Source organism: Eptatretus burgeri, chromosome 14 (assembly GCF_056783735.1).
Source record: "Eptatretus burgeri isolate ZD-2024b chromosome 14, Ebu_testis_v1, whole genome shotgun sequence".
In the NCBI taxonomy this organism is placed as follows: domain Eukaryota; kingdom Metazoa; phylum Chordata; class Myxini; order Myxiniformes; family Myxinidae; genus Eptatretus; species Eptatretus burgeri.
This window is the reverse complement of record NC_140974.1, coordinates 45860664-45873028: the sequence shown is the minus strand read 5'-3', so window position 1 is coordinate 45873028 and position 12365 is coordinate 45860664. Positions and strand designations below refer to the sequence as shown.

Here is a 12365-nt window from a genome sequence, read left to right as displayed (position 1 = left end):
AAATGGTGGTTTAGTACTCCTTAAGGTCTAAGAAACTCAGTGGTACCAATAAAATAGGGGCAATACCCCTGGGCGCTCACCTCGTAGCCCTTGCCCCCTCCCCGGTAGAATCCCTTCAACACTATTTTTTTTTTAATGTCGTGAACAAACTTTAGTACATCACAGATGATGAAGGCGGTGGTGAAGTTTCATCGGAATTGTGTGTGTAGTTTTTGAAAAGAAAGCAAATACCCCTTTTGGGGGGAACTGCCCCCCCTTACACCTCCTTAGATCCCGATTTTTCTCATGTCATGAACAACCTTTGGTACATCATTGGTGATGAAGGTTGTGGTCATGTTTTTTTGAAATTGTCTGTCGTTTCGGAGAAGAAAGCAAATATATCTTTGGGGTGGCAACCGCTGGTAAACTCCCTCCATAGACCCCCTTAGAGCCCGGTTTCTTTAGTGCTGTGAACAAACTTTGGTATGTCATGGGTGATGAAGGTTGTGGTCAAGTTTCATCAGAATTGCAAGTGTAGTTTCTGAGAAGTAAGAAAATACCTATTTTGGGGGCCAACCTCCATAGACCCTTTTGGGCCCGATTTTTTTAATGCCATGAACAAACTTTGGTACATACATGGTGATGAACATTGTGATAAAGTTTCATTAAAATCACATGTGTAGTTTCCGAGAAGAAGTTGAAAGTATTTGTGGACGGACGGACGGACGGACGGACGGACGAACGACGCGCCATCCCATAAGCTCCCCGGAACTACATTCCAGGTGAGCTAATAATTGTAGAAAGAAACCCTACAACACCTATTTATAGCCTCCCCCTTTATCCTACAGAAGTTTCTTCGATTAACAATTGTGAAAAAAAAATTAGTACAGATATGGTGGGTCTGTGCAATCTCAGCCTTATTCTAACTCTGAGATTTGTGCAATCTAAAACCTTCAGACTTCTGTGCAATCTAAATCCTGACTTATTGTCAGGTCAGGCCAGATTAGATCTGTGACTTGCTGCAGATACCATGTAAACCTGTAATAACCTGTTTCACGGTCGGGTTGGCAGCGACTAAACCGTCTCCCCCAACAAGTTCCTTGGTGAGGAGGGTGTATGATATGGACACCCAGCAGAATTAAACACAAAACCTGTCAAAGGGCAGAGGAGGTCCTTGTGAGCCAACAGACATCCATATCTAGTGCCCAACTGTGTCTGCAGACGTCCTCTTGCAGGTGGGATACTTTTATATTGAGGAGGTTGGTGGCAGGCTGTGCATCATCCACGGTAAAACCCTTCACTCCGCAAAACACAAAAACACAAAGAAATCTGAAAACCCACTCCGTCGGAGTAGCTCCTGTGTAGCTTCCCTCCGTAGGGCACCTCACCGAATGACGGGATTGGGGCAAAGCCTTCGGGACCCCTACTCTTTGATTATAGGAGGAAAACCACGGGGTAACTTTCCTGGGTCAGATTGCGGTAGTGTGTGTCGGGGTGGTGATGAGGGGTCGTCCACCAGACGCCGGTCTCCTTGCTATCTCCTAAGAAAGTAGATATAGCAAAGTTTTCCAAAATGGTCCTTTTGGAAAGAGATAGTGAAAGTGTGCGATTTGTCAGGATCAAAATTAATATTCCAAGGGTTTGACCAATTTGTGTTTTATTTTAAGGTCTGAAGAGAGGGAAGAGAATGCAGCCTGCCTGTCTGAAGGATGAGGGGACGTCACTGCAGAGGGTGGAGTAATCAGCAAATAGATAAAGAGGATTTTCCAGAGTCAGACAGATCATTGATGAAGATCAGGAATAGGAATAGGCACAGAAAATTGCCTTGGAGCCTTGACAGCGAGAGGAGATGAAAGGATTTCGTTGAGTGCCACACGCTGGTTACAAGAGTAGAGGAGGTCAGAAAGCCATGTGTGGAGTTCATCTTTGATGCCATAGGTGGACAGTTGGAGAGTAAGGCAGGATGCCAGACTGAATCAAAGCACGAGATACGTCCAGAGAGATGGCTCGTCTGAAATTGAGGGCCTCCATCCATTGTTGGGTGAGTAGAGGCAGCATGTCCAAGGTGGAGTGACCTAGTCTGAAACCAAATTTGTGATCCGAGATGAGGTCGTTGGAAAAAAACGGAAGAAGGATTTCATATTAACTATGATAATGGTTTGCATGACCTTGCTGATGATTGGAAGTAAGCTGACAGGTCTGTAGTTAAGGGGGTCAGTTTATGCACCTTTTTATGTAACGCAGTAATATTGGAGGATTTTTAAGCAGATGGAAGATGACCGAGCACAAATGACATGATGAAAAGGGCAGAGAGAGAGGATGTGCAAGAGCAGCAGAGCAGCATTTTAGGACACGTGAGCTGATGTCGTCCGGTCCAGTAGCAGAGTCAGAGTCGAGGCTTGAAAGAACCTTCACCTTCTCATGTGCAAAAGACACGGGGTCCGGGAGTAGTTAGGTACGGCAGGGAAGGATGGGTAAAGAGAGTGAGGGATTTGGGGACACAATTAGATTTGGAAGCAAACGCAGAATTGAGACATTCACCATTTCACGAACGGAGTTGGCTGTGGTGCTATTTGAATGGAGGGAAAGGATGGGAGTGGAGCATACACCAGAGATGGAGCAAGGCACCACCAGGTTTTAGAGGAGGGAGACAAGTTTGAAAGTTCATTCTTGGGGTTGGACAGATGTTGTTTTCTGGCTCTCCTGAGAGTGGACACACTGTTTGCAGTAGACTTTTTGGAATGCACTGAAATTGCTTTTGGTCGGATTAGCCTGTCCAGGAAGACAAGCCAAGTTGTTTCAGAGCAACCAACTGCCTCACTGCAGGATTCAGTGTACCTTGGGCAGGAAGATGGATAGGATAATCAGTCTGTCATCCTATTGAGGTTGGCAAAATGAGTTACCAGCTTACTGGTGACATGGGCATTGCATGAGCGGCACAACCACATCCAGAGAAAGTTATGCAGCCAAGCAGCCACAGGTAGCACACAAATACAGGTAAATAGACAATAAAGACGTCGTACAGACCACAACACTTGCGAAATCGATTAAACAAATTTGACAATAAAAAGAATTGCTGGTTGAATTCGGTGACATGGTATGTAAATCCTCTTCAAATTTGAAGTCAATCGGATGAAAATTGAGGATTTAAAAAATTCGAAAAAAGTTGTTGACCTTTGACTTATGGTGACCTTGTGACCTTTTGACCTTAAAAATAAATAGGATTCTGTTCGACCAACTGGACCGTTTGGTGAAGCTTTGTGAATATCGGTTTAAAATTGTGACATGGAGGTGATGAAAGGTGAGCGGACGGACAAACAGCAGCGATGAACATACTTGTAAAAATAAATAAATATAAATAAATATAAATAAATATAAATAAATATATATAAATATATATAAATAAATATAAATATATATAAATATATATAAATATATATATAAATATATATATATATATATATATATATATATATATATATATTACATTTTGCCAAGTAAGAAGCAAACAGAACAAGAGAACACACCAACCGATATACTTGTGAATACTACTCGATTTCGCAAGTATCAAGTTGGCACACCACGTGCAAATAGTCTTCAACGCCTTGAAAAGGAACTGGGACCTCAAACAATAAACACAAATCACTGAACTGAAGTTATAAAACTTTTTTTTGTTCATGATAAAAAAATCTCGACTTACGACTTCATGTGAAAAGGAATAACAACAACAAAGGTACCAACAACAACAACAACAACATCAACCGAGTTATATGTGGCGAATCGGTAAGAGAGGAAATCGCGGATACGTGCCGTGTCACCGGCATCGATCGGGGCTGGAGAGAGGGAGACCTTCGCACATTGAAGCATGACTGCGAGTCTTCGAGCAAGGTTTGGGGAATTCACGGTTTTTCAGTCGTCTTGGCTTTACATTCCACACCATCCCTGTCAGTTTTGTGCGACTGTCACAATTCTTTCATAGCTCATGCGTTAATCCTGAACGGAGGTATGTACGTTTTCCGTCTGGCCCCCCCTCACGGTCGACGCGTGTTGACCGTCCGGGCCCCCCCCTCACAGTGGACGCGCGTTGCCCGTCTGCCCCCCCTCGCGATCGACACGCGTTGCCCGTCCGGGCCCCCCCTGACGGTGGACGCGCGTTGCCCGTCCGGGCCCCCCCTGACGGTGGACGCGCGTTGCCCGTCCGGGCCCCCCCTGACGGTGGACGCGCGTTGCCCGTCCGGGCCCCCCCTGACGGTGGACGCGCGTTGCCCGTCCGGGCCCCCCCTCACGGTGGACGCGCGTTGCCCGTCCGCCCCCCTCACGGTGGACGCGCGTTGCCCGTCCGCCCCCCTCACGGTGGACGCGCGTTGCCCGTCCGCCCCCCTCACGGTGGACGCGCGTTGCCCGTCCGCCCCCCTCACGGTGGACGCGCGTTGCCCGTCCGCCCCCTCACGGTGGACGCGCGTTGCCCGTCCGCCCCCCTCACGGTGGACGCGCGTTGCCCGTCCGCCCCCTCACGGTGGACGCGCGTTGCCCGTCCGCCCCCCCCTCACGGTGGACGCGCGTTGCCCGTCCGCCCCCTCACGGTGGACGCGCGTTGCCCGTCCGCCCCCCTCACGGTGGACGCGCGTTGCCCGTCCGCCCCCCCACGGTGGACGCGCGTTGCCCGTCCGCCCCCTCACGGTGGACGCGCGTTGCCCGTCCGCCCCCCTCACGGTGGACGCGCGTTGCCCGTCCGCCCCCCTCACGGTGGACGCGCGTTGCCCGTCCGCCCCCCCTCACGGTGGACGCGCGTTGCCCGTCCGCCCCCCCCCCCTCACGGTCATAATATATTTGGCGTTTTATTTTCCTGGTTATGTCCCTAAAGCCTGTATCCCACTGGGCTGCGACAGCTCGCTACAAAATGCGAACGGGATTCTCCAAAATGTCTTGAAACGTTTGCGGTGGTTCTCAATTTCCTCGCGTGAGTCACAGGACATTGCTCTGGTGATGCTTGAATTTTGAACATGTTCAAAAAATTTGTGCGACAATGACTTAAAAAAAAAAAACAACTAAAAAAAACAAGCTCATAGTCCAAATTGTAAAACCAGCATTGTCTGTCCTCTTTCTCTCCTGTTCTGAGTAAAAGTACTACTACTACTACTACTACTCTAACAGCCTCTCAGGTTCTGCACTTCTTCACTGCGGTCCATCTCGCTTGACGTCTGATGACAATATGATTGCTGGAAGGGAGAGGCCTCGTGTGTGTAGATATATATATATATAGTCCCGATTTCTCAATTGTCGTACGACATTTGCGCGATGACCGTCGTGCTACAGTTGCATGTGCCAAAAATTTCTCAGTTTTGTCACCTGGACGTCGCGCGACATGTATGCGAACTCCAGGCGAAGTTCATCCCAAATTTCGCCGGGAGTTCGTGGGACATTCGTGCAATATTCGTGAGACATATACAAATGTGTTTTAGTATAAATTCAGTGTGATTCCAAGTGAAAATTATCGCAATTTTGTCTCCAACTAGTCGCGAGCTGTCACCGCCCAGTGAGATACAGGTTTAAAGTAGGCAACTTTCGATTTACAGACTCAGTAGCGTAATTGTTCGTATCTACTCCGAGTGGGGGAGGTGATCAGTTCAAACCCTGCCCGAGTCCTACGAAGGACTTAAATTTTTTTTTTAATGGTACGTGCTGCTCCTTTGTTCAACGTTCAGCATTTAAAAGGTTACGAGCACGTGCGGTGGACAGAACCGCTTTATGCACAGAACACAGACACTCTCGTGTGCAGCCTTTTGGCTGCTGATGCAGTGCCCCGATTACCAGAACGCTGGGTGCTCATTTCGCTGACCTCAGAAGGATGACAGGCTGAGTCAACCCCACGTGGTGTTAATTCAACGGGTGATGGGGCTCAAATTCAGCACCTTCTGATCCCAAGGCAGCCACCCTAACCGTTGAGCTAATATCAGGCTTTTTTGCAGTGTGAAGATCATAGTATTTATAACAGGTACAATATAAGAAGACAGTGACTTAAAAAAAAAATTGGGTGTGGTATTTGAGGGGATTTAAACCAGAACCATTGAAAGAGAAATGCATATGTTCCATCATAAGTAATTAAGAATTTGATTTAGTGCAAGTCATTTTGATCTGACGAGCAGTGGAGTTTACAGGTTTGGTTTCACCAGTTTTGGTTTCCTGTTATTCCTGGTGCTGTCAGGATAGCCTAGACTGGGTACGTGCACTTGCCTCTTTAGCTGTCGATCCTGGGTTTCAAGGCCGCTTCAAACAGCCATCCTGGCGATTCATCGTGTGCGACACCCCGAGGATGGACGTTAAAGCTGGTTGTCACGTCTGGCAGCATTAAATGTTGGCCGTGAAAGATTGCTCGGTGTCCTTTGTGAAGAGTCGGCGAGTTGTTGCTGACACCCTGGCTAAATTTCCAAATTCTTGCCAGCAAATGATGCTACCTGCACCCATGCGAACCTGAGACGAATCTGAAGAATCTGATCACAATAAGGTAACCCCCCCTCCAAAAAAAAAAAAAATCCACCAAGAAGAATCTCAGACTCTATTCATTTTCCCTTTGGGGGGTCGGGGGAGCACATTTCGGGCCTGTTTCCTAAGGAGTATTTTAAGGATTTGGACGTTACTAAAACTGCTTTTCCTATTTCGCTTGGACAAAGAATTAACACCCAAAATGTCAGCTTCTCTGCATCCCATGGTGGTTATCGTACCTCGATCAATGTTCTTTTGATGTCGTCCATAATTTATCTATTATTTGCAGTATAATCAAGGAGAAGCATGATAACGGGTTTTTGATTTGAGTTCGTTCATTGTCAAATACTGGGTGTTTAATGCAACACTAGTTTAACAGGTTAAACGGATACTCGGGGGTTTTGCACGATTTCTCTCAAATTGAAGGAACTGTCTGATTGATCTGATATAATTAAAGTTCTGGTTAACCCCACCCCCACTAAACTCGTTTTCTTTATTCTACATTCACGAATGCAAGAAAGTGAAGCAGTGAGGCTGTTTGCCCTGTTAGCGCATGAAAGGACACTGATATGAATAAAAGATCAGACTTTATATCCACAATCGGCGAAATAGCAATGCCTAGTGACGCTGTCTATTTGCATCCTTGTCTTTTCATCATTTATTTCCCGCACAGAAGCACGAATCGAGTTACCTTGCGTAATGCATGCTTCACATTGCATTCGTTAACTCCAACCTGGCACATCCCTTTAATGTGTGGAACAAAACGTACAATTCTTGTCACTCACGGTGAATGGAATCGACAGAACGTTGATCGAAGCAGGCTTACTGCCGGGGCAAGTGCAGGAGATGCTGTCGTTTCGGGCAAGCAATGGCTTCGTCGGAGCAAAAGCACTCCGATCAAATTTTCAACTTTTATTTTCAAATAACATTTAATTCCCACTAACTCCCACTAACCGACGATCTTTTTACTTCTTTCCATCGCAGAGTTACAGTCTTTGAAGATGTTCTGAGCCAAGAAAAGATCGATTTTGTCAAGCTGCAAAACCTCTGCTTTCATGGTAAGTTTAGCTTGATTCCCCATTTCTTAGTTGATGTTACAGGTTTGCCCAAAGGATTTCGATATTTGTTACCGTTTTATTTAGAAACCACACATCTTCACAGCAAGTTCTTCTGCATCGTAGCTTTTAACATCATTTCACTATAATGTAGCTAACCAATTGGGGAGCACTTTTCGAACAATGTTGCAATGCTTCCGTATAATGTCATCGGTTCCCATCAGTGCACTTGTTTTTGAAGTGAATTTCCCCTTAATCTTTGTTCGGCATACACTGGGTGAACCTCTGCTCTTTTATTGTGAAGTGAATTTCTGCTAAACGTCGCGACTTGGAGGGGAGGTGGATTCTGCTCCATCTGTCCTCCTCCTCGCAAATATCCTACTCCCCCACCATTTTCCCTTACACTCCACCTCCACAAGCTCCATCCATGACATTCACTGAGTACAGTACAGTACTTCACTTTACATGTTATTTTTTTGTTATTTATATAACTAAAAATTCATGCTCCCTTGGGGATTGTGCGTTTTCAGTCCTTTTATCTTAATTGCACATTTTCTTACATAATGATGTGTGAAAATGGTGCTGTAGACTTGGCTGGAGGGTTGGGTGTTATAATTGTACTATTATTATTATTATGCTATTATCGTTATTGCTGATGCACCATTTTGAACAGAAAAAAATAAAATGCCCTCTAAAGATGTAATGTCCTGCTTTTTCTTCACGTGTCATATGGACGGTGGTGTGTTGATATTATCATTAATATTATTAACAATCATTATTGTTGTCATTAATTTTATTATTGGAAGTGACCTTGTAAATACGCCACAATAATGTATTACAACACTTAAGATTATGTTATCTCCGCCACCGAAGGTGGATATCTTAAAATCCCTGGCTGTCTGTCTGTCTTTGTCTGTGAACAGGATATCTTAAAAAGTTATGGACAGCTTTGATCGACATTTGTTGAACAGGTTGGGTGTGTGACAAGGATTCATCCATCCATCCATCCATTGGGACCATACTCTGTGCAGAGCGTTGGTGCTGCCTAAGCAGTCTTCTTGGCTATTGGTCGCCACTCCGACACAGGATACCAGCAAGCTGGCACTCATTTTGCCAACCTCGGAAGGATGACGGGCAGAGTCAACCCCACCTGGTATTAATTCAACAGCTGAGCAGGATTTGAACTCAGGAGCCTTGGATCCCAAACCCACCACCGTAACCATTAAGCCAACACCAGGCATTGACAAGGATTAATTGATTAAATTCCGGTGAAGATCTGGATCCAGATCCGATAATTTCTTAAGTGATTCTTCACCATTGAGAGATGGGACAAAAACTATATATATATATATATATATATATATATATATATATATATATATATATATATATATATATATATATATATATATATATATATATATATATATATATATATATATATATATATATATATATATATATATATATATATATATATATATATATCTTCTTCTTCTTCTTTCGGCTGCTCCCGTTTGGGGTCGCCACAGCGGATCATCCATATGATCCGCATAGTGATTTGGGTTAGTTTTTACGCCGGATGCCCTTCCTGACGCAACCCTGGTTGCCTCTTATGACACAGGGATATGGTACACCTATTTTAACCGGGGTATACACCAGCCCAGTATACCGGTACTCATTTCGCCGACCTCGGAAGGATGACAGGCTGAGTCAACCCCCTGGTGTATTAATTCAGTGGCCCAACGGGGCTTGAACTCAGGACCTTTTGGATCCCAAGCCGCTGCCCAAACCACTGCGCCAACACCAGGATATAAATATATATATATATATATATATATATATATATATATATATATATATATATATATATATATATATATATATATATATATATATATATATATATATATATATATATATATATATATATATATATATATATATATATATATATATATATATATATATATATATCACGATATTTCAAAAAGTTGACGAGTTGTGACAAATCCAATTCCATTTTGGTTCACATCCGGCTTATCAGTGCGATGCAAAATGTAAACTGTTCAGTTTGGCAGAGGTATGCACTCTATCATGTGCTGTTCCAGTTACTTTTATTATTGAAGAAAAGAAAAAAAAATCTGCCACAATAAGCTATTTTGTACAAGTTAACATGGTGTTTGTCTAAGGATGAAAACCCCCATGGTCAGGGGGTATATTATTAGCATTAATATTATTTGGCAGGAGACGATTGAGGGGCTTAATTCAATTCATTCAAGTAGAAAGGCATGGAACCCACAAGGCATCTTGGAGCTTCTTCACCTGCTGAACATCAACGTCCCAAAGTATCAGCTAATGCTGTTGCTTCAAGGCTGCTCCTCAACTCTAAAGTTGCTTCAATTAAGGAGACTCACCCTGAAGTCCTTAAGGAACTCTCCAAGACCATTTTGTCATCTCCTCCTCCATCCCTGCTTTCTTCCGCTATAAACTGTCTTCCTGGTGTTTCTCATCAATGCGTGTGCCGTCCTTCTGATGGACATTAAACTGGGCGTCCTTACTGGTAATAGTTGGCGGATAGGAACGATCGATCCCACGGTGTCCTTCGTGAAGAGTAGGTGAGCAATCGCTGGCACCATAAACAAAGTACAAATTCCTGCCCTAACTACTGCTGGGAAGGCAATGATAAACCACCCAGAATAACCCTTGCCAAGAAACTGCTCTGGCAGCACCGACGCTCTATAATGGAGTATGGTACATCAGAAGTACAAGTGATAGTTATTGACTTCATGTTTTTGGGGAATCGTGAGTACTGAATGTTTAGTGTCATCTCCATACCTTGTGTTAATTATGTTTTCCCAGGTATTCCTCATGAATCTGGTTTGCGCTCAGTATGCTGGAAGGTAAGCCATGGATTAGCTGCATATATTTGTGGATCAAGCATGTTGTGTACACAAACAAAACGACCTGCAATTTATCTTAAGCAAATGCAGCATTAAACTGTCTTGTTCCGGAAATTGAAATGAAAGTATATTCTTGAGGTTGTTTTAACAACTTCATATTGTGTTTTGCAAAAAAAAGTTGGAATTAATGGTGAATGGAGACCTTTTAAAACAAAAGTTGGACTGCCCAGTGTTGTGTCCATACTTCGTTCAACAAGATACCAATTGCTCTGAAAGGGGTAAAGCTAATTTGTAAGACCGCAAGATGGAAGACCAATCGATGGTTGATTATACCACTGAGCTTTTAAAGAATAAATAACACAAAAGATTGCATTTGCAAACGGAGTTGAATGTAAACGTATGATGGGTTTAACCTACTAATTTGATAACAGTTGATTGTTGTGGTTTTTAGGTCATCTGTATCATCTCAGTAGAGATGACCTAATAACCCCAGTCTCGAAGTCTGTCCGTCCGTCCACAATCAAACCGAGTAGAGACAAATAACCAATAGTGGAATGGACAGAGGTCGATGAGACATGCACAACGATATAACTTCCAAGGTCGAGGTCAACGTCACGAGGCTGTCAAAGTTGCGAAAATCGTCGATTTCAAATCGTATCTTCTCCCTCATTTATCAAGAGAGATCAAATGTTATTAGTGATTCAGATACTATGGACTATTGTCTAGAACAACACGAGCCATTTTTTTGAAATTTGCTCTCGTTCCGATTTTATAGCCCTTCAAACTTCGTTCTGATCCCCCCCCCCCCCCCGTATGGGCCGTTAATAAAGTACGTACATACAAAAATAAATGTATTAAAAAATTAAGAACCGGAACTCTCTGAGACAAATATTACATTTGAAGCTTTTGTCAGATTTAACTAAAACAATGGAACGCAAGTTTATATGCACACTTACTTTCATTTATGACATTAACATTTTTGAATGTCAATTTGTACTTTTATTTTCATAAATAATGTGCTGTGATATTAAAAGAAAAAGGTAAATTACACCGCTCGGGACTGCATTGTCATGGCTTACAAACATCGGTTCATAAGGAACTGCTGGCTTTGCAAGCGATTAGCGATGTATGAGGGGGTGGTTGGGTGGTCACTAGCCTGCATACAGAGGGGGGTGGGTGGTTTTGAAACCTGGAAGTAGAGCGTACGTACTTTATGAACTGCTCTTATTCCAGTCTGGCAGAGTTACTTTCGACCTCTGGCAGAGATGACCGGCACTCCCTCTCAGGGGTATTTTTCTGTTTGGTTTCTTTCAAAACAGTCCTGACAACAAACGTCTGATTGCACATTGCACTCTATTTATGAATGGGAAACAATTGCAACAAAACGATGTGTTACATCAACAATGCAAATTCATCAGCAGCCGGCATTTTACACTCTTTGGAACATGAATGCATTATCTCAAACGAGGTTAACATATGGGAACCTCACAAACAACAACAAGATCAACATCACAGAAAGACTTTCAGGTCTTGTTTTGTTTTGGATCTCTGAAACAACAAATCCGATTTAAAATTGATTTAATTCGCAGCATGTCTGCACATGATCATTAGACATCTCATTTTCTCATTTAATATATATGGCAGTTGGTGGAGAAGATGTTGGAGTTGCAAGGTAAAATGGCATTAGGATTTGTGGACCTTGAGAAGGCCTATGACGCTGTCTTGAGAGATGGTGATTGTTCCACTGAGATGGATGAGACATGGCTTGCATTTTGACGGGGCCCGATCGGCTTCGCCCCCTGACCACCGGGTCGGTGGTCGATTTTCAGGGGGTCTTTTTATCGGCCCAGTAAAATTAAGCTGTGAAAAAAAAAAGCTAAGATTACCTGTATGGCAAAACAAAACACCTTTGTTCAACACCATTGGTCTCCTTTTTGGATGTGAG

General features: G+C 43.6%; 2 protein-coding genes across 3 annotated transcripts in view; one reads left to right on the top strand and one right to left on the bottom strand.

Annotated features, from left to right (window-relative positions):
* Positions 1-3524, bottom strand: part of POMT1 (protein O-mannosyltransferase 1) — a 127824-nt gene extending 124300 nt beyond the window's left edge. The window contains exon 1 of the mRNA XM_085854639.1: positions 3507-3524. The gene's annotated coding sequence lies outside the window, so the exon portion shown is untranslated. The remainder of the gene's footprint in view (positions 1-3506) is intronic.
* Positions 3525-3730: 206 nt separating this feature from the next.
* The window catches only part of TBC1D13 (TBC1 domain family member 13), a 39927-nt gene continuing 31292 nt past the window's right edge, over positions 3731-12365 (top strand). For both annotated transcript variants that reach the window (XM_085854636.1, XM_085854635.1), the window contains exons 1-3: positions 3731-3867; positions 7447-7520; positions 10380-10420. In XM_085854636.1, coding sequence (XP_085710762.1) covers positions 3845-3867; positions 7447-7520; positions 10380-10420 — 138 coding nt within the window. In that variant the 5' untranslated portion in view covers positions 3731-3844. The remainder of the gene's footprint in view (positions 3868-7446; positions 7521-10379; positions 10421-12365) is intronic.